This window comes from Sturnus vulgaris, chromosome 21 (genome assembly GCF_052056855.1).
Source record: "Sturnus vulgaris isolate bStuVul1 chromosome 21, bStuVul1.hap1, whole genome shotgun sequence".
NCBI lineage: Eukaryota > Metazoa > Chordata > Aves > Passeriformes > Sturnidae > Sturnus > Sturnus vulgaris.
Genome location: NC_142263.1, coordinates 5,052,538 through 5,074,346, shown reverse-complemented (window position 1 = coordinate 5,074,346; position 21,809 = coordinate 5,052,538). Strand labels below are relative to the sequence as shown.

The 21,809-nt window shown below is 44.7% G+C and overlaps 1 protein-coding gene across 1 annotated transcript; it reads left to right on the top strand.

Moving 5' to 3' along the window:
- Positions 1 to 1,140: 1,140 nt before the first annotated feature.
- YWHAE (tyrosine 3-monooxygenase/tryptophan 5-monooxygenase activation protein epsilon) lies at positions 1,141 to 21,634 on the top strand. The gene is made up of 6 exons (XM_014876476.2): positions 1,141 to 1,306; positions 11,425 to 11,624; positions 16,065 to 16,171; positions 16,566 to 16,772; positions 17,324 to 17,460; positions 20,719 to 21,634. The coding sequence occupies exons 1-6, from the start codon at positions 1,243 to 1,245 to the stop codon at positions 20,769 to 20,771; spliced, it is 768 nt and encodes a 255-aa protein (XP_014731962.1). The 5' UTR covers positions 1,141 to 1,242; the 3' UTR covers positions 20,772 to 21,634.
- Positions 21,635 to 21,809: the final 175 nt, after the last annotated feature.

Genomic DNA, 21,809 nt, shown 5'->3' with positions numbered 1-21,809 from the left:
CTATGCACTGGAGGTGATACTTTGAGCACACATATTGGAGAAGCTGCAGAATCCTGGATCTGACCGTCTGCTTTTCGGTCACAGATCCACCCTTCCATGTGGAGCACACCAGAGATTTGTACCAAAATACCGAGAGAGGGTAATTCAAACAGTGCTGTCAGCACAAACACGGAGAGAACGAGCCTGAGGGAAACACCACCGGCGGCCGGGCCCGCTGCCCTCCACTCGCCCACAGCCATGTCCCGGTCACGGCTCCGCCAGAGCCGGCCGGGGAACGGCGGATCCAACCCCGCCATTGCCGGGATCCCTCAGCCTGCGTTTTATCCTGCGTTATCCCTCCTCACCCTTCACATCGCTTCATCCACACCGCTTCATCCCTCACATCGCTTCATCCATCCCGCCTCACCCCTCACACCGCTTCATCCACCCCGCCTCACACCGCTTCATCCACCCCGCCTCACACCGCTTCATCCATCCCGCTTCATCCCTCACACCGCTTCATCCATCCCGCCTCACACCGCTTCATCCATCCCGCCTCACACCGCTTCATCCATCCCGCTTCATCCCTCACACCGCTTCATCCATCCCGCCTCACACCGCTTCATCCATCCCGCCTCACACCGCTTCATCCATCCCGCTCCATCCCTCACACCGCTTCATCCACCCTACCTCACACCACTTCATCCATCCCGCCTCACCCCTCACACCTCTTCTTCCATCCCGCCTCACCCCTCACACCGCTTCATCCACACTGCTTCACCCACCCCGCCTCACACCTCTTCATCCATCCCGCCTCTCCCCTCATGCCGCTTCATCTACCCCGCTTCACCTCTCACACCGCTTCATCCATCCCGCCTCATCCATCTTGCCTCATTCCTCACACGGTTTCATTCCCCACACGGTTTCACCCCTCATCCCGCCTCATCTCTCACACCGCCTCACACCGCTTCATCCCTCATCCCGCCTTATTCCGCTTTATCTCTCACACCGTTTCACCCCTCTTCACTCCTCACCCCCCTCACGCCGCCTCACCCCGCCCCCCGCCCGTTGCCAGGGAGCCGCCGTTGCCATGGGAGGCGGCGGGGCGCATGCGCCCGCCCGCGGGAGTGCCCGGATGCAGCGGGAGGAGGCGCTGCCGCCATATTTGCCCGGAGAGCAGCGAGCTGGTAGCTGCCGAGCCCCCCGGACCCATCGGCTGCCATCCGCCCCGCGCAGTCCCCGCCGCCGCCCCGCCCGTAGGACATGGACGATCGGGAGGACCTCGTCTATCAGGCCAAGTTGGCTGAGCAGGCCGAGCGCTACGATGGTGAGCGCGCGGGCTCGGGAGGCCGTGCACGGCCAAGGGGAGAGGGAGAGAGGGAGGGAGCGGCCACAAAATGGCGGCTGGGCGGGGGAGGGGGGCAGGGGCGGAGGAGGGGGCGCACACAAAATGGCGACGGGGAGCGCCCTGAGGGGCCGCTGGAAGCGGGGATGGGGGGCCCGGGCGAGGGGGTGTCTCGGGCCGGGGCGGGGCCCGGGCCGGGGGGCGGTGGCGGCAGGAGCCGGGAATAAAATGGCGGCCGCGAAGGGCGAGTCCTGGAGGGGGGGCAGGGGAGCCACCCCCGCCTCGGGGGCCCCCACAAAGAGACCCCGCTGCCCCTCACGGCGCCGTGAGGCCCGGCCCGCCCCGGCCCCGCGCTCTCCCGGCCGGGCGGCGCGGGCCGAGGGCGGCTCGCCGCAGACAACGCCCATGCCGAGCGCTCCGGAGGGGGGGCCCGGCCCTCGGCCCCTCGCCGGCCGTGCTCGTGGGGGGGTCCCCGGGGATGGGGCTGCGCTTCTTTCTCTGCCTCTACCCCCGGCTGGAGATCCTGCTGCCCCTGGCAAACCCAGAGAGAGCGAGTTCTCACCCTGCAGGGAGCGAGTACATGATTCACTGCCCAAAGAAAACGCATACGCTTTCATTATGTGGTAGAAATTATTACAGGTAGTTTTACTTTCCCAGCGTCTTCTTTTCATCCTTTTCCCCCCTTCAAGTTTGTGCGTTATTCCTGATCATTTAAAATCCGTGATGATTTAATATCTGGGGGAAAAGTGGTAGAGGGGAGGAACTGGCAACCCTGGGTGGTGTCTCTTGCCCCAAAAATGTCTGTCTTGCAACTGTTCCTTTTAAACATGGTTCCCCGGCATATAATGGAAAGGGCCTTTAATTTTCTCGACTCTTCTGAGACTGTTACTTTGGCCCTGAGAGCTGTGATTACTCATTTGAAGTGAAATAAATATATGTATGTAGAATATGTGAATGCAGTAACCCTTCATTTAGAGAGGTAAGAAGACACTCCAGATAATTTCTGCTCATAAATTTTTATAGATGCCATGACCAAGTTCTCACCAAATGACAAATTTTTACTGAGTTTTGCTTAAAAAACATCTGATGGCACCATTGCAGAACATCTGAAAAATGCACGTTTTGAGGAGGAAAAGAGAAACTAAAACAAAAAGAAGGCCTAAATAAGACTCCATTCAATTAGAGTTTTGATGGGAAAATAGTTCAGAATGAATAGTACCACTAAAGGAAAGCAGTGAGGCAGTCTCCACAATAACTGAAGGACTTGGATAAAGAAAGTGCCCCCCAGAAACCAGGTATTTGGGTACAATAATTACCTGGGGCAGAGAGACACATCCGTATTCCACAGTAAGTTGCAACTTCTGCCGAGGAGGGAAGGGTTCTCCACCTGGTATGGATGAGTCAGTGCCACTGAAAGTGTTGGCTTTGGTTTGAGTGGAAACCCAACATCCTGGAGGAATCATCGTGACTGTCTTTCTGGGGTTTTCTGAAGGCAGCAGTAAATCACTTTGTTAGAAGGTAATAGGACTCTACCCCATGGCACAGATCTGCAATGCAAACTTCCTGTCAACTAATAAAAATTGATTGGGAAGGATTATTACCTTGGTGCAGCATTTCCCTGGGTGGACTTTTGGTTCTCCCAGTACCATGAATGTTTGCAAGCAGCCCAGAGCAAAATGTAGAAGACTTGTTGTGCTGCATTGCTTCTGAATGGGCATGAGACTTTTTACAATTTAGGAGGGAGCACCTCCTAAAGTTCTCTTGTTAAATCAGTGCTGTGGGTTTTGGACTTCAGAGCTTGTAGGAATCAAGTTGGGTGAGCATAATTTAAGATGCACCCTGTAATTTTGCCAGCTGCTCTAAATGCATCTTCACTTCTCTCGTGTCCATGGCCTGGAAGAAAATGTACTGTAGATACTGTTTTATCATTTAATTCTGTGTTCTTGTTTAGCTGAAACAATTAAAAATGATTGGCATAATTTGTTCTTGGTTTATGAGAAATAATGCAGTTCTGCCAAGATCATAGCTGAGACTGCTGAATAATTCTGTGAACAGAGTGATTTGAGAAGCAATATAAGAAAAGAGTAAGCTACTCCTAATTTTGCTCCTCAGTTTGATCTTTGAGGTGCACAATTATAAGGCCACAGTTATTAATTGGCCCATATTAAATGGGATGATGGTAAGTACTGGCTACAGATACACTGGAATACAAGTCCCTTGGGTAATTCGAATGTGAGTTTGACAATTTTCTTGTGTTCAACATTAGGATAAGTGTAAACTTCTGTCCCATCTTTCTCCTGGAGACTGGAAGAGTGGTGGGTTGCTATTTATGTATGGCTCACGGCATTTATAGCAGCACTTATGGTGGGCATCCAACTGTGGCTTCTTTGGTGTTACTTAGCTGACCCACTTAGGGAATTTCTGAAGTCTTGGGAGCTGCATTGTGAGCAGTTGGGAATCTAGTCCTGTGTCTGTACTGTCCTCAGGATGGTGGCCCAGATTAAGAGGACAACTTTCTAGGTACTTTTGCAGTGTAAGTAGCACTTAAACCCTGATCTTCAGAGATATATTAAGAGATTTGGGTGTCTGACTATCTTCACAGATCTGCTTAGGCATGTTATGGCAAATCTCAAAATGCCAGGAAGCTTACTGGCAGTACAGGAAGCTTGGTGAGAAATCTCACTCTGCTGTTCCTTATTGGTAGAATAATATATAACCAAATGGACTCCTTTTTTGGAAAACAATTGGAGTAAGTGATATTGTGGAGCTCTTTATATCAAGAGGATGTAGAGAATTCCTGTAGACTGCTGCTGAATATTGAAACCAATTCGTCTTTGTGGAAGCTGGGAACGTCTTTGTTTCAGGTGAGGAGCACCCTATGGCTCAAGGCAGACTGTGAGCAGCTCCTTCCAACAGCTGCTTTGTACAAGTCTTGGAGTGCATTACTTGGGTGAGGTGAAATAGGTGAGGTTTTCCCCCCTCAAAACCAGAGAATAGGTCAAGGTACAGGTAAGGTGAACAACGAGCCCACCCATGAGAGGTCTGTGCCTCCCAGCACAGCAGGCTAACAGCTGGCTCCTTTTGTCTTTAGAAATTGTCTGTCAAGGAAATGTCTCTATCACGAAGGCAGGAACGTGTGCAGCAGTGGGCTCAGTTCAAGATTTGAACCCTTTTTAGGAAGAACTGTCTCCTAGTAACAGGTCTTCAGCTTAGAGCCTAATGAGGAATCAATAAGTCACAAATTAGAATTCAAGTTGCATATTAATTTTGGTTTGCAGAGGATTGGTCTCTTTCAAGCAGATACCAAGCACACTTCAGTTTTCTGGGTTCCTCTCCCCATTAATGATTATCACTTATCCTGTGTGTTAAAGGTCTTACTGGTGTAGTGATGTGGGGTGTGACTGCTGTCTGTGAGCTAAAAGGCAGAAAAATCTCAGCGTATCCCTAAGAATTGTAGGAATCCAGGAGTTAAAATATGGGCAAGACAGTGCTAAAGGAATAAGACTGTACATTTTTAAGTGGGAGTTGCACATACTGGGACATAAATTGGCTTGTGATTATGAGGAGTTGTGTAAGAGAGGGCCTTTGTCTGTAATGGCCTTCTTGAGTTTCCTGAGGTACCAGGAGCAGACAAAGGAGGCAGAATTCTACAATTGGATGGTGAGATCCTCTGCAAGGAGCCCAGAAGCTGAACTGGTGTCCAGTGTTAGAGGATTGTTCAGTAGCAGATCTCAGTCAAGGGGAGAGATTTATGAGGCCCAGACTTGAGATGTTTGCTTTTAAACTGAAATGTTTGTTAGAAATAGTGGGGAAATCCTCTTGATTTAGAAAAGTAAATGTCCACAGCGTGAAGACATTACAGGAACAATTAAAAATGTTTTTGTTGCAAGAAGGACTTGTGGTAGACCATACAATTGGTTATGCAGAAAATCCCACTGTTGCTTGGAGAACTTGACCCTAACCTCTGTTTCTCCAAGTGTGTAAAGGTGCAGGACTGTTTATTGCAGAGTCACACTGTCAGTTTTGGAAGGGTTTTGACTCCACCAGCTGTTACAAACCTTACACAAAGAATAGCAGTATAACCCTCTGCATTGTCCACAAAACCATCATTAATCCACTGTGCGGGTTGGATATTATTTGGTATTTTTTTTCTTTCTCTGCCTGTTGTTTGTCTTAATTGGAAATCCACCTGTTAGGTTCTTCTATGCTCATTTGTGTAAAACGGGTACATTGTGAGAAGTGTGGAATGCTTCTCATTCTTGCTTGAATTCTGGTCTGACTCTTAGAACCAGTTCAGTTCTCTAAGTTAGAAGCAAGATTAATTTTTTTCCCTGTGAGTAGTAGTTGTCCGAGCTGGTGACCTGAATGAGCCAGAGAGGGGTGTTGAGGTGACATCCCAATGGGGATGGGTTCACCCATCTCTGGAGTCCTCCTTGCCAAACACAGAATTCCCTAAAAGAACAGAAAAATCTTATGCAGGCAGTGTCAAGAGTGTGTTTAGAGGAGTTCCTAATGGATGGAAAGAGGAGCTGAACTTCCACTTGGATGAATTTGGAGCTCATCAGTGTAGTGAGTAGGGTGGTGCCCACTGATGCTGGCTGCAGGTCTGTAGCTGTGGGAAATGCAGTCTGTGGGCATTAATTGCACAGTTACATTCATCTCTTACTGAAGAAAATACACTGGTCCCTATTTCTACAGTTCTTCCCATGTTTGTTCCTAGGAGTTTGCTGCTACTAAGTTAGTGCTTCTTATTTGCTTTTGTGGCTCTCTCAGAAATGTTATCCTGCTGCCCAGCCCAGATCCCTTGTGATTGTCCTGGTGGGCTTTCTCTGTTCTCAACATTTGAGTCTCATATTCATACCCTGTTTCCTGTCTTTCAGCCAAGTGTTTATCCATGTGAGGACTTCCCTTCCTTATCCCATGGCAGTTGAGTTCCTTAAAGAGCCTTGGGTGAGGGACCTTGTCAAATGCCTGTGGGAAATCCAGGTAGACTATTCCAGTTGTGTCTTCCTTGTCCATGTGCTTCACTTTTCAAAGCATTCCAGTAGATTTGTGAGGCATAATGGAAGGCCATATGCTCTGCAGTACAGTGTTTATGCATATACCCACTCATTCCAGGGATTTTTAAATGTAATTCCCTTTAACTTGACCCCTAGTATTAGGTTCATGGTTTTGTAGGTCCCTTTGAGTGTCTGCTGGAACCCTTCTCACATGAGCAGTGTAAACCAGTTTGTGTTTGCTGCTGCTATTAAAGTCCTGACTGAGAGGTTACACACAACAGTTTAGGGTCAGATACTTCAGGTTCTTGTGACTTGTTCCTGATCATCTTTTGTTCGTTGCAAGAATGAACAAGTACAAGACTAACACTTGTACTGAGTCTCTGAGTGCTGTTTATGGTGTGTGATCACCTGTGGTGGACACAAGGAAGGACTTGCTTTTTCTGCTGTGTCCTTCACCTCCTCACAGCTCACAGGGTGCTCATCTGCAGCTTTTAGCTCCTGAAATGCTGAAGTAGGTACTGAGTAGCAGCTTAGAAGCTCGAAGATCTTGGTTTGCTTTATTGCCCTTACATAAGGGCAATAGAAAAGATTAAATTTAAAACACAACTTCGGTTTGCTGATGTTCTGCTGCTGCTAAATGGAGAGTTAAGACACTGCTTCTGGTCTTCATTACATAATATACAAGAATTCAACTTTATGGCTTTTCTTAAGGTTCATTTTGATTTGAGTATCATGACCATTACATCATCTTCATCCCACCTTTACTCAACAAGTTCTTTTTCTGTTTTTATTTAATAAGCTTTCTCTATTAAGTAGTTCCTCTTTTGAAAGGGAGGCACACCACTAAGAGATTTTCTAGCTCTTGTTTTTTCCTGTGGTAAGGTTGAAATTCTTACAGTTTATGCAGGTGTGTGGAGGCAAGGGGGAGTTAATCCAGCAGTAAGGTTGAAGGAGATCCTGTGTATTGTTTAAAGCCACAAAAAAATCTGACCCTGTAGCATCCTGGTTAGTGAGACTCAGGCAGTGAACTAGAAGTTACAAACACTGTAGATTTCCCCTAGCAAATTTTCTTTAGTGCACCAACTTTTGTTTAGGCCAAGTGGTTTCTATTAAAAGCACAGATTTTGATAGAACTGCCAGATGCTGGCTATTCCTTGGTAGGGTCTGCTGCTTCTTGTTTTGTAACCTATATTGGGAAGGTTGTCAGTCTTCTCACTAAATTTGCTGAACATCACCCATTTCCTTATTTCCTTACCTAGGGATATTGCAGTTCCCTTGTGTTTTCTGGATTTCTAGAGTTTAAGAGGCAGCAAGTATCTAGCTTCTCATTTGTCTGTGGTCAAGAGGCAGTCATTATTTTGTGACCTTATCAGCTGTGCCCTTTGTTCCATGGCTTGGCCCCTGAGGATGCTTATCAAGCATGTATTTCTCAACACTTGTAAACTTCCCCATGACTTCTTAGCTTAGAGTAAGGCTTATTCTTTATCTTTCACTTCAAACCCCAATCCCAAACCATGCACCTTGCTGTTCCACAAACCTTTTGTAGGTGGCCACCTCTGTCCCAGCCCTTTGTGCTTTCCAGGCTGTGCCCGTGTGTCCCTCCTGGTGGCTGGAGGTGACTCAGCAGGGTTTGCAATGGGGAGCCAGCATTTTAATGATAGCAGTAGAATATAGGAACCTAAAAAATGGCCTGGGCATCATTACAGGTTTGTAATACCTTAGGCAGTTGTTTGGAGTCTCAGCTTTTCCTTAAGAATATACAAACCTGATCAGACAGTGTCTGTGTGTTGTGATATTTCTTAACCAACAGCAGGTGCTTGGAGAAGGATCTAAATCTGGGGCAAGCATGTCATTCTCCAGAATATTCCCCTCTCCTTTCACAATTTAAATTTTTGGGATTTCCTGCTCTGATAGGGGCATGATCTGACTAGCATAATAAGGTGACAGCCACAATCAGCTGAGAGGCTGGAACTTAACCACTTAAATACAGTCTGTGTCTCTCTGAATCTGCATAACACTCCTTTTTCCATGATCCAACATCTCTGGATTTTGCATGCAATGAGTTGTTATTACTGCAATAATCCTTCTTAATAAAGTATAATCTCAAACTTGTGTTTTGTCTTGAATGATCTCTGACTGAGCTTTCTACCTCCTTGTAGAAACTTCCAGATAGGTAAAACTGCAGTTAGAATAAAAAATACTTGTTCTGTTAGCAGGTATAGATGACTTTATTTTTTGTTTTTGGTTGGAGGAGATACAGATATGTTGTCCCCTTGCTTTTGTACTGCCTGTGTTCTTAAGATTTTTCATCAGGCTTCAGTTTTCAGGGCTGGATTATGGCTTTACTATGGAAGACCAAGGTATGTGCATAATATTTTGTCTTGTTGAAATATCAGCCCAGGTTCTTGTATTTGTAAGTAAAATTGGGCTCTTCACTAAACTAGAAACCTTTTTCTCCCATAGCTTTGTGGATAGACTGATAAAAGACTGATAAATGTTTTCTCTTTGGGTGGGATTCTCCTCTGTGGTTGTGTGGTTACCTGGTGACAGGATCGAGATTGTGTAGAGGAGACCTTTCAGTTCCTGTTGTCAGGGTGTTGGGAGGTTGTGTACCCAGTGTCAGGGGTGAGTTTTGTGCTTCAGAACAAATGGAGGAACCTGAGGTGCTCCCCCATCCCCCAGCATCCTGTTCCCAGTGGCTGTCACTTGTCAGGGACTCTATTTAACTTATTAACAACTCAGTCGTAATAAAGTTGTGTGATAAGGGCTGTTTGCTGATAGGAGTTGTGAGCAGGTGCCCGTTGTCCTTTGGCTCTGTTGTTCCTGTGGTTGTGGCTCTGCAGGATTGTGGCTGATGAGCTCCTTTGCCAGCAGACTGAGGAGATGCATCAGGGCCCAAACACTGACACAGGAGCTCCTGGTAGGGCAGGGGTTTGGGTTTGGCTTGGTACCAGCCATTGCTCAGCTAAATTGGGTTTATCCTCCAGTGCACAGAGGTGTTGAAACCTCTGCTTCGAGGGCTTGTACATCTTCACACTGGTAATAGATCAAATCCTGCAGAAGCCAAGCAGTTGATTAAATTGGTAATGATGTGTTTGAATGTACACTGAAAACAGCTACTCATTTACAGGGAACAGCAAGTCTTGTGTGCAGTTTTTTATTTTAAATTTTCCCACTAGACAAATGTGCTTGTAGGGAAGAGATGGTGAAGGAAACCTGTAGAACAGTTGATAAAAGTGCTCCTTTTGCCCCAGTTGCTGCAATTTCCAAATACAGGACAGAAGATCTTGGAAGCTGTTGCTGTTCATGTTCCTCAACCTCCACACTTCTGGACTAATAATTCCATGTGTATTGTTATGTGACATAAGTGTGAATAGATTTGTTGTCTTCATTAAAGGCAGATTTTCTGTAAAAGCATTGTGTACATCCAGGAGTATGACTGAAGTGCTGTGTATTTAATCCCAGTGGATAAAGCACAATAATAGAAACTGTTAAAAAAAACCCAGTGTCTTCTGTAACCTGTGGGTTGCTTCTCTGAAGGCAGTCAAATATTAGGTTTAAAAACAAGATCTGCATTTTTTGCTGGAGCTTGACAAAGATACCCAGGTCATGGAGCCTGCAGGTCTCAATTCCTGATGTAATTTTTGTCCACAAGAACTGTCAAGCATCTTGTCTTGAGTGTAGCTCTGTTGTTTTAATAAACTGCAAAATATGAGATGGCTTAATTTGCATAATTTAAAAATTCACAGCTTTTAAGTAGATTTTTTGTATGAATGGGATGGTAGGGTCATCCTTCAGGAAATAAATCACAGTAGTTGCTTTGTTTAAGTAGCAAATTGTAGCTATATTATATTGACTGTAGCTTAGCTGGCTTAAATTATTTAATTTTGTTAATTGTGTGAACATGGAGTGTTCTAGGGCAGCTCTCAGAATCTTCAGCAGAAGCAGCTCACCATTTTGCAATTGCAGGGTAGTGTTTTCAACAAATGTTATCAAATCTTTTTAGGATTTTTTATTACTTGCTGTCTTTTGGAGAAGCAAAATCTGATGATAAAAATAGAGCCACCATAAAATTTTGTGCTCTGCATATGGAGACCTGTTGGGGACTGATAACACTGTTCTGCCAGGGAGCCTGGAGTCTCCCTTGCTGGAGTAGCTGTTTAGGGCTGAGGGGAAAAAAAAAAGATAGGCAAGCTTCATTTGTGTATTTAACACTGTTCTTCTAATGTGTCCTGAATAATCCCAGGGTGGTTGGGTAATGAAAGGGTTATAACCTTCCTGAAGTAGTTAAGTTTGCTTCCACTGGAGTGTAGGAAAGCTGCTTTTGGTGATGATTGTTTTAACCTCAGGCTTAGAAATACTTTAAGAGGCTTCAAGTACAAAATATACATGAATTCATATTTTGTGTGCTACTTTTCAGTGTAAATGGCTGCTTGGCATGGGTGTATATGGTTGCTGTGGGTAGACTCAGGATGAATTTTTTGTTTCCACTCCAAGCACCAAATTTTTCTTTTGGAGGTTCATCTTGCAGTTTTGACTCACTTTCCTAATGTCAGTACTCATACATCTCTACATGTACTCAAATCTGGATTTTATATTTTTGTTAATTACCACATTACACTGTATTCCAGTTGACAAATCACTGGAGCATCCTGTAATTCCTCAGTTTTACCCTGGCTGTGCCAAGAGCCAGATCACATTTGCTCATGTTTTCTCACTGTTCTGTGCCTTCTCCAAAGCACTCTGGAGAGCACACACTCCTGTAGGATTGTGCTCATAACTGTTACCCACTGTGGGAGAATGTTCTTGCTGCTACATCCTTTTTGTCTGTCTTTAAAAAAGCAAACACATAAAAACCCAAACCCGAAGCTCAACTACCTTTAAAGAATTATTTGGAGCCCTTGTAAAATAGCAGATGAACATCAGATTCTTCCTTTGTGTGTGTGCTGATTGATTTGTTTGGAACACTCCAGGGTGAAAGTCGCTGGATTAAAGGAGGAGGGAGCTAATTTCCTAAGGTCTCATTAATGTACAGCTTGTACTGAATGATTTGAAAGATGCCTCAGGTGTGAGAATAATTGCCTGACCTTTTCCTCCTAGAAATGGTTGAATCAATGAAGAAAGTGGCTGGAATGGATGTGGAGTTGACAGTGGAAGAAAGAAACCTGCTTTCTGTTGCATATAAAAACGTGATTGGAGCCAGGAGAGCTTCCTGGAGAATAATCAGCAGCATTGAACAGAAAGAAGAAAACAAAGGTGGAGAAGACAAATTAAAAATGATTCGGGAATATCGGCAAATGGTAAGATGGAGTTACAGCAAAATGTCATTTAGTTCTGGTCCCCTTGCCATGAATTGCCTGGTGTTCCAGGTTGCCTGTGCTGACCTGGAATAGGGTGACAGCCTTGCAAGGCTGGAGCTTGTTCCTTATCTGGAGAGTGAATCTCTGGGTGAAGGGGAGAGCTGTGGTGTTTCTGTGTAAACACGAGGCTCACGAGAGCCTCTGTGCATCAACAGCTCTGCCAAGCATTGGAACTGCACTGGCACTTCCCTGCTTATCAGGTGTGAGGCTGCACCTGCTCAGGAGATCTCATTCCTCCCCCCCACCTGACTGACCCCAAGCAACTTCTTGTTTTAATTAACCCTTTCAAAGGAGGTGTTTGGTTGTTAAGCTTCCACTTCCCATAAAAGTATCATGCAGTGACACTTTCTATGATTCCAGTTCTCTGTCCTAGAGAGTTCAGAACATTAACACTTGAAATTTTCCTGGAGGAGCCTCTTCAGTGCTCCTCTTGGCTCCTTGTCTTTTGTCACTCCATGCTCCTGGGGATGTCATGGTCATCCCAGCTGTGAAACTTGCTTATGTAGCAACCTCCAGGGCCTTGCTGTTTTCTCTCTCTGAAGAGAGAGGGAAAAATTGATCCAGCATAACTTCATGCTGACTTAGTGTGTGCAGCTTTACCTAAAATGGAGAACTTGCAGCAAGCTCTGACTTTCATTGGTAAAGGCTCATGAAACCTCCAGCTCTTAGTGAGTTGTTGTTCCCCCTGCCCTAAATGATGGTTTAGCACAGAGCAGGCATGCTCCCATACTATTTAAATCCCACACATTTCTGCAGACACTTCATCTCCATTATTTGAGGACAAGTGCCTCCACATGGCTCACGTCTTCACTTCCAGAGAAACAGTGGAGTCTGTTATATCACCTGGCACTGATTCATATACCAGCAATGGAAATGATGTTGGCTTGGAAATCTTCTCCCAGGAATGGCTCTGGACTACTTTCTGTTGACTCACAGGGTTTCTTTTGCTCCATGGAATTGTTAAAGTTGTGAGTTTCTAATTTTATGCTGGCATGATGATGGGATGAGACTCTGCCAGTTACATACAGTCCCAAATAACCTTTTCTTGATGGGTATCTACAATCTCAGAACACAGAAAACAAGACAACAACTATGCAGTAATTAAATTTGTTTTACATTGTGTGCTTCCAGGTTCTTTTGCACAGGGTTTTGTGGGTGGTTATCATCTTCTGCCAAAGATCTTTAATGATGAAAAGACTTTTTTCCTGATTTTGGAAGGACTCCAGAAATAGCCTTTATTCTGCATCTCTCTTTGTAAGGACATGTGCCATTCTGGATGGACTGGGGTGCAAGAAGTACAAGTTTGCAGTGCTTGAGGTGTCTGAAGAGGTGGAGAGGCCACATGAAGTCAGTGTCATGCCAGCAGGGTGTCCAGCTGTTAAATCCTGAGAGGGAGCAGTGCCCTGAGCACTGTTACTGGTTCCATACTGGAGGAAGGGTGGCTGTGTCTGCCCAGCTCCACAGGAACTTGTACCAGAGGTTCCTGAACATCATCTGTAGCTGGAAGTTAGAGCATCTGTTAGTAGGTGCTGGGAGACTGACCATGGGTTGGCATCTGCTCTGAGTGTGTGAATGGGTTTGGCAGGAGGGCCTCAGGAACATGGCAAAGGTTTGGATGCTGCTGCTCACTGTCACTGCTGAGCAGTAGCACTCCTGCCCTGTTGTGCTCAGTGCTCCCTGAAGAAACAGCTTCCAGCAGAATTCTGGTCATTATAATTCCCTTGCCAACAAATTCTGCCTATTGTGGCATTTTCCAGAGTAAGTTCAGTGTTGGGAAGACCTTTCTCAGACTTGAAAGGCTCTGAAGAAGGAAAAAAACCCAACCAAACAAACCTTCCCCAAACCATGTCTGGGGGCCAGCATGGCTAAGTTTGTAGCACTGGGGAGTTGGAGAGAACCAGCATCTCTAAAAGACACATCTCTCACCAGAAGCAGCTGTGACCGTGCTCAGCTGTAGAGTGCTGCTCCAGTAGAAATGGAAATTGTCTGTAGTGGTTTCTGTAAAAGTAATTCTTTGTTGGGTTTGGTGCATGTCAGTATTTACTGTAATTCAGCTCATGGCTCACATTGGGAGTTCTTTGAGCTAGGGGCCAGCATGACTTGGGGAAGAGCTCGAGGGATGGAGGTGTTGGGAGGGCAGGGCTTGGCTGGATTTGTCTGAAGTGTGAACTGGGCAGGAATGAGAGATGCAAGACACCAGACTGTGCCTCTTCCCACACCACTTCAGCTGCATGGAGCCAAGCACATCCATAGCCAAGAGGGAAAATGCCACTTCCATCCTTTGTAGACAGGCTCTCCTGGCTCCATTTGGATGCACAAAAGCCCCTGAATTTCTCATCTGGCTGCACCCCTGAAGAGAGCACAGAGGCTTGTGCTCTGCAGCCTTGAGAGGCTGAAGTGCTGTGTGGCTGCACACCGTGCACTTCCCTCCCTTGCAGCCAAACCAAATCCATTCCCACAGCATAGCACAGGTACTGACCTTCCCCTCCTGCTCTGCAGATGTTTCACATGGAATGTGTGTTCCCAGGGCTCTGACTCCAACCTGGGCTCTCCTCCATCCTCCCTTCTTAGAAAGTGCTCACTGAGCCATTGTGGAACAGATCCTTTTTGTACAAGAGCTTTTAGTTTTGTTGTGGGTTTTTTTTGTTTGTTTGTTTGTTTTACTCTTAATCACCTTGATTTAATATAAAATCTTTTTAAACTAAGCTTGTTCAGGACATTTCCATTGCCCCGGACAGCAGCTGATCTGTGATAACTGTGACTGATCCTTTAAACAAAGCTGGAAAAGGTCTGAGATGAAATAGAAGTTTGTACATGTGTGGTTATTTAACTAAAGAGGATTAGAAACTGATTTAATTCTTTGCAGTTTTGCTGAAGATCTCTCTGCAAAAGAAGTCATTGAAAAAGAGGATCAAGAGGAAAGAAGTTTGCAGGAACTGACTGCTGGCCAAAGGTTTTATAGCTCTTGTAGCCCAAGAATATATCAAGTAGATTCTTCTTAAGTGACCATATTTCAGCACCTTTCTTAAGCATTTGTCACATAATTAAGTACAGCATCTTACTCTTTCTGTGAATGTCAGGGCATTCTGACATTTGTACATGAAAATTTGCTGTCAGTTAATTTCTCTAAAGGAACTTTGCAAATCTGTTACTTTGTGCAAGTCAGTATATGTGTGTATGTGCCAGTTTTATTTTGGATCTGTAATTTTAACACCTTTTGGGTATGACTGCTGTGGTTACAAACCCTGATAGTTTGGGAGCTGTGTGGTGATAAAAGGATTACATGGCAAGGAAAATGCTTAAAGAAAGAAGGAAGGCAATTGCTTGGGTGGGAGGATAGGAGGGGATGATGGACTGAGTGGGGCTGCTCCTGTGATCCTGCAGTTCCTGCTAGTTTCTTTAATACCTTTGCTTGAAATCTCTCCTTTCTATGACATGAGCTTGAGCCAGAGTTCTCTTCAGCTGTAGCTGTGCAGGTTCCTGTGAAATCGTGAAAAAGCAGCTATGGATGGGTGACTGCATTAAACCAACCACTGATGGCAGAGGAGGGGGTTCAGCTTTTCTGGGTGTGCTCAGTTTCTGTACTTGCAGATGTGAAACTCTGTGTGGTAAACCCTGACCTCATAGACCTTGCTTTATGTTTGGAACTGTTAAAAATGAAGGTTCATGTTTTCGGTTCAGATTATTCAAATCTAGTATCTGTTTTTAAATGAGGCTTTATATACTGTATTTTTGGCCACAGATTTCACTGTTAGTGTTGATGGTTTCTGCTTTTTTGCTGAGTTGATGTGCTTTGTCTTTTTCACCTGCTTCTGGAGCTTGTTTTCATCTTGTATCTGACCTTTGTGTGGCACATTTTGATTCTGTTCTGATACTCCATGATTTTTGCCTCCAAAGACTCACTAGAAACTGTTGTGAAGGTGCCATTTAACTCTGGGGTATAATGGAGTTGAGCTGATTTGCGTTAATTACCTTCAAATTGTCCCCTTTGCTGTTGTCACTTTTAGGGCAGCCTTCCAGGATCAAAAGTGGAAGGACTTGAGTTGTGCAAGCTTTGCAGTAAGGAATTACATCCTGAGACAAACTTAATGCAATGATGTAGCAAGTTGTCTTCCAAGGCATTTACAATTCCACTGCTCAGTTCCACATTTCATCATCCATCATTCCCTGCCTCTTGTGTGTGCCAGCTAAATGTGCAGAACTGTTTTGCTTAATGCACCTGTGGAGCAGCTGAATTTTATTTATTTTTCTTCTGTCCTACCCCTCTTTGGAATTTCATGATGTTACCTGTTTGATATTTGGGTACTTTTGAAACAGCTGTTACTCTTAAAGTGCTCACCTCTTCTAATTTTTTGTTGTATTTTTATTTTTTTTTACTAGGTTGAGACTGAACTGAAGTTAATCTGTTGTGACATTCTGGATGTACTGGACAAACACCTCATTCCAGCAGCTAACACTGGCGAGTCCAAGGTTTTCTATTACAAAATGTAAGTACCTTCTTGAGAGGGAAGGCCTGAAACAGAGACAGAAGTTAGTGGCTGTAATGAAAACTTAATATACACTGTGGTGCAGTGTATATTAATATGTAAGATGTAAGAAAGAACAATTTAAATTGAGTTGCTGATGTAGAAATTACAATCCCTACTTGCTGTTTTTTTTTTTTTTTAATTTTGCATGAGCTGAGTAAAGAGAAGAAAATAAGGTGTGTCCTGTAGTGCTGGTGTAAAATTGCCTGAGCTCCTGGTGCAGTGTTGTGTAGACAGTAACTGAGTAGCAGAGTGCTCAGTGTGTGAATATCTAAATACACTGAAATTTCAGCTTTTAATGCAGTGGCTGGTGGGCAGACAAGGATTACTGACTTCCTGCTGTTTCTGTTCTCAGGAAGGGGGACTACCATAGGTATCTGGCTGAGTTTGCCACAGGAAATGACAGGAAGGAGGCTGCAGAGAACAGCTTGGTGGCTTACAAAGCTGCTAGTGATATTGCAATGACAGAACTCCCACCAACACATCCCATCCGCTTAGGACTTGCGCTCAACTTCTCTGTATTCTACTATGAAATTCTTAATTCTCCTGATCGTGCCTGCAGGTAGGTGCTGACTGCCACAGTGGGAATATGGGGATGTTGTGTGAATACCAGACAAGCCAGAAGTGTTGTTGCTCCTTGGGTAACTGCTTTTCCTGCTTTCTTCCTGCTCATGTTTGCTCTGGTTGATGTCAGTTCACTGCAAGATTTTCAGCATCACCATTTTCTTTGGAGTCCAGAGCCACGTGTGAGAATCAGAACAGTGACAAAACTCAATTGATCAGCTAATGGCAGTTCAGCAGCTTGCCAGGTTAACTCTGTGAACTGCCCAAGGTGTGAGGTGATTTCACATCTCTTGCACAAACTGGAAGGGATGGTGGCACTGATTTCTGTGACCTGTGAGCATGTACAGAGTGGCAGTGTTTGAAGCAAATGCCATTTGTCTTCTGTCACTGCAGGTTACACTAAGTTTTTAGCAGCCCTTAATCAAGATGTAGAAGTGTTAATGAAATTCTTGAATAAAAGGTTTCTTAAAGCACAGAAGTGACTGGTGTTAAGTTGTGCTTCTGGATTGTGTCAGCAATATTTGTTAAATCTTTGTTGTGTCATTGCAGGTTGGCAAAAGCAGCTTTTGATGATGCTATTGCAGAACTGGATACACTGAGTGAAGAAAGCTATAAGGACTCTACACTTATCATGCAGTTGTTACGTGATAACCTGACACTATGGACTTCAGACATGCAGGGTGATGGTAAGTGAGTCCTGCTGGAAAATCTCATCCTGGCCCAGGGAACAGAGCATGGAGATGGAGAGGCTTTGATGGTTTACTTCTCTCTCCCCTGACAATGGCCCTCCTGTCCTACCGTAACACAGGTCAGGTGATAGGGGTGGCACTGGAATCTTCTGAGCAGCCTCTCAGCTCTCACTTGGAGGAAGGAGGTGTGGAATTAGCAACACTTGGTTGTTTTCCCTCCCCACGTGACAGATGTGATCACTGTAAAAGCAGTGACTTAATTTATTTCATCTTTTCTTTCTTTCTGCTTGTCATGCTCTTCTCTGGCTGTCATTCCTACCAGATGTGACCCTCCAGTGCAGGAGGAAGCACTGCAGATGCTTTAGTTCCCCTTCATTCCAGGTCACCCCATGTTCCCATTACCAGAGCAAATGCCAGATGTGTCCCCTGGCAGTAGCAGAGGGTGGGGCATGGATTGCTTCTGTTCACTAGCAAAGGATAGTACAAATTTTTGAAGTGGTTTTGGCACACTGAATGGACTTTGCCAACACTTAAACTTTCCCATACAATGCTTAGTATAAATCTGCTCATTTTAGGAGAGAAAAGTGAAAAGAGCTGACTTTCTTTACTTCTAACTTGGAGGGGAAGAAATATTTTCTGTTAAGATTATTTTGGGTACTTACAAATGCCCAGAGCTTAGAAAAAACACTGCTGAACTTCACATAAATATGTGAGTGCCTTAAATTTTTGGTAAGCTGTTCCTTGTAGTCACACAGCATTCCTGGGGGTACTTAATCGGTGGTGTGTCCATTTGAAAGCAAATGCAAAATCTTTTTAACTTTTTCCCAATTCCCTGTTTTTATGTAGGCTCATGGTTTGTTTTGAAGTGTTGTTACTCCATAGCTTCTCACTCTGCTCTTTGGGCTGCTGAAACTGGGAATGCTGTAAATGTGTGGGGTCTTGGCTCCTGGTTTATTCCACGTCCCAATGTTTAAGGCTCTTGCACCTCCCTTTTCAAGGATTATCTCCTGGTGCAGGATGGACCCTGGATGGATCTGTAAACACTGCAGGTTTCAGTGCCTTCCTTCCATGGGTAGGCATTGGAGAAATGTGTTTCAAATTCCCACAATTTGGATACAACTTTTTTTTTAATTTGAGCCAGAGAACCTGGTGCTCTGTGGAAGCCATTTTAGTGGAGTAACAAGGTTGGATCAATGTGGGGTAGTACCAATATCTTCCAAACAGTGTCTTCCAAAAGTTCCTGATTAGCCCATAGCTGATGTCTCTCATGGATCTTGGCTATTGTAGGAGTTCCACAGGATTATTTACAGCCTCTTTAGATTTTGAAAAAAGAATGAGAGATCTAAATTTCTTGCTCCACAGAACGGAAAATAGACATTTTGATTCCTGAAGTAATGGAGATTATCCTGGTTACTGGTGCCAGAAATATAATGATTAGATAATTGAAAATCCTGTAGGACTGCTTAAAATCGTGGTGGAATTCTTCAGCTCTAGGAAAAAAAGGTGTTTATGTAGAATGTTTAGACACAGGTGCAAAGTTACGTTTCCTCTTACTTTGCCAACACTCTGAGTCCATTTCCAACTGATGTTTCCAGAGCTCCATATTCCCAAATGAGCAGAGCCTTTGAACAAAACATCAATAGTGACACAATTAGCAGTTTCCAAGGGGTGGGAAAGGCTTGGACAGGGCTTGTTCTTTGGCATTCAGCTTTTCCCTGTTTCCATTTCAGCCATGTAGGGATGTAAAGCCAGGCATGAGCCAACTGCTGCTCTCCCATCCCTGTCCCTGTAGCTTTCCCATGGCCCACACAAGTGTTGAGTTTATTTCCACGCTTGTAATGTCACCTCCATATGATTCCTGTTCTCCCCTTCTTTCCTGCTGTATAGATTCCTAAAGGAAAGTCCAACTGTTCATTTCCTAAAAACTCTACTTTGTAAGTCTCTTGTGGTGGCTCACTGGAGTTTTCAGTGTCAGTTTTCCTGTCACTAACAGTGTCTGCCTCTGTCACCTGCTGCTGACAAACGCTTGTGTCCCTGCTGCCACTCCTGTGGCACCTGTCCCTGCCCAGGGATGATGTGCTTGAGTAAGATCCAGAGTAACTCACACGTTTGGGAATTGAGTGCAGACCTGGATGGATAGAAGAGTATTTGGGCATGGGGAATACTTCACAGTGGCCTGGTAGAGCAGTATTTGCTTATGGTTGGTTAGAGCATGCTCAGATCTTTTAATCTGGATTAGGGCCTCTGCTTTCCTCTCTTAAATGATCTGATATGGAATTCTGTCTGTAAACTTCATTGTTGTTGAATGTCTTGTGTTCCTAGGCCCCCTCTTCCAAAATCTCTTTTCTGTTGAACCTGGTGGTCATCCTGAATCTGGACATGCTCTGAGCAAACATTCTGGTTATCTGCTGGAAGTTGTTAGTCTTACTTGATTGGGTTTTATTGCAAATTCAGTTTTTAATTAGTTTCTGTTTATTACCCTTAAGAGAGTCCCATCTTATGTGCTTATAGGTAATTGTAAGCATTTTTTAGTCTCCCTTATCAATTAAGTGACTTGTGCATGTGTGATGGCACCAGCTGAGGTACCTGAAACTTGGCCAGTTGCAGCAGAATTTTGGCAAAGCCCTGCAGAAGGTGTTGCATGGAACAGCTGGGATGGAACCAAACTGCAGGAGTCCCATGGACAGACCCTGTTCCACTGCATGGCACAGCCAGGTTGAACAGAGAGATCCATTTCTTCAAGATGTTTTTCTTTAATAACCTCAAGCCCAGGGTTTCTTGTCAGGTTGGACTTGCAGTAGGGAGTTTTTCATACCTTTGGTAATTCTGCCATCAGTTTAACTGGATAAAATTGCCTGAAGTACTTTGCTGTTGAGGCTTGAGAAAAAGACAAGAGATGAGGGTTTGGGGAAGGGATTTCCTGATCCAAGGACGTTGATCCACAGCAGTTCCCATGGTTTCTGCCTGGGCTGTCCAGCCCTGACTCAGCAGGGCTGCTCACCTGTGTGGTGTCAGTTTTCAGGGCTGGGCTTGTTTGTCCTCACTGTTCTAATGGCCTGGCTGCAGTTGTGTGTGAGGGTGCAGGTGATTCCAAGGCTTAATCTCCATGGGAACGCTTCACTCTGGAGCTGGCAGTGTGGAGTGGGAGAGTGAGTGTGTATTGCATGAAAATATTAATCTCTAGGTGCTTGTAAAGCCATTCTGCAGCTCTCAGTTTTAAATGGTAACATTTCTTTCCTTATTCCACTTGCACAGGTGAAGAACAGAATAAAGAAGCGTTGCAGGATGTGGAAGATGAAAACCAGTGAGACACAAAGGCCAACAAGAGAACCCATCTCTGACCACCCTCCCCCTTCCCCACAAAAACCCTCAGTGTCACTCTGAGAACCACCAAATCTGACTTTTACATTGGGTCTCAGAATTTAGGTTCCTGCCCTGTTGGGTTTCTTTATTTTTATTTTTTTTACACAGTTTAAAAGTTCTTAAAGGCAAGAGTGAATTTCTGTGGATTTTACTGGTGCCAGCTTTTAGGTTCTTTAAGACACTAACAGGACTGCATAAAGGCTCTTTCAGCATTACTGTATTGTCTCTGCCAGCTGTGGTGACATTGCCATCAGACCTGGATGTGACACCTGAAGGCCGTGTAGGGAGAGATTGGTCCTGGCCAGGTAGTGCTCATGTGGTGGCATCTTTCTTTTTTTTTATAACTGTTTAAACTGAATTTTATACCAATGTTTCAACTTAATTGGGTGTTTAGTTCGGAGTTGTGAGGTTGCATTTGGGACATTTATTGTAGTGGTTTTACTGTATAAAAACAAAAAGTTTCCAAACTGCTGAAATGTTGCTGAAAATCATGGTGCTGGTAACAGTTCAACAATCCGTGGCTGCTCATTCTTGCCTGTTCTTTACTTTCCCTCCAAGCAGGTTAGCATTGAAGGTGGCATTGATAAGCCTGCATGCGTGTTCAATATTTTTTCTTTTCTCCCTCCCCTCTCCCCATCTCCCTTCGCTCGCTCAACCTCTTTTGTTCAGTATGTGTAACTTGAAGCTAATTTGTACTACTGGATATCTGACTGGAGCCACAGATACAGAATCTGTATTGTTCTTACTGAAACACAGCATGGAATTAACATTAAACTTAAATAAAACAAACCTAAATTAAAAATGCCAACCATCACGACGAGTTTCTTTTAGAGGAGTAACTTTGCTTTGTTGCTTGTACTAGGAGCAGTTGGAGGGGGAGAGAGCAGCAGGAGCAGCCTTGTTCTTCAGACAGGAGCTAAGGAAGATTTGGTCTGAGCGTGAGTTGTGCTGCTGGCAGCAGCCCTTTTATCCTGTAGTCCTTT

Bases quoted from the DNA above. Each gene is read 5' to 3' on its own strand.
- YWHAE (XM_014876476.2), top strand. From the start codon at position 1,243: ATGGACGATCGGGAGGACCTCGTCTATCAGGCCAAGTTGGCTGAGCAG. The intron at 11,625-16,064 runs GTAAGATGGAGT...TTTTTTTACTAG, and splicing joins TTCGGGAATATCGGCAAATG to GTTGAGACTGAACTGAAGTT. The intron at 16,172-16,565 runs GTAAGTACCTTC...TTCTGTTCTCAG, and splicing joins AAGGTTTTCTATTACAAAAT to GAAGGGGGACTACCATAGGT.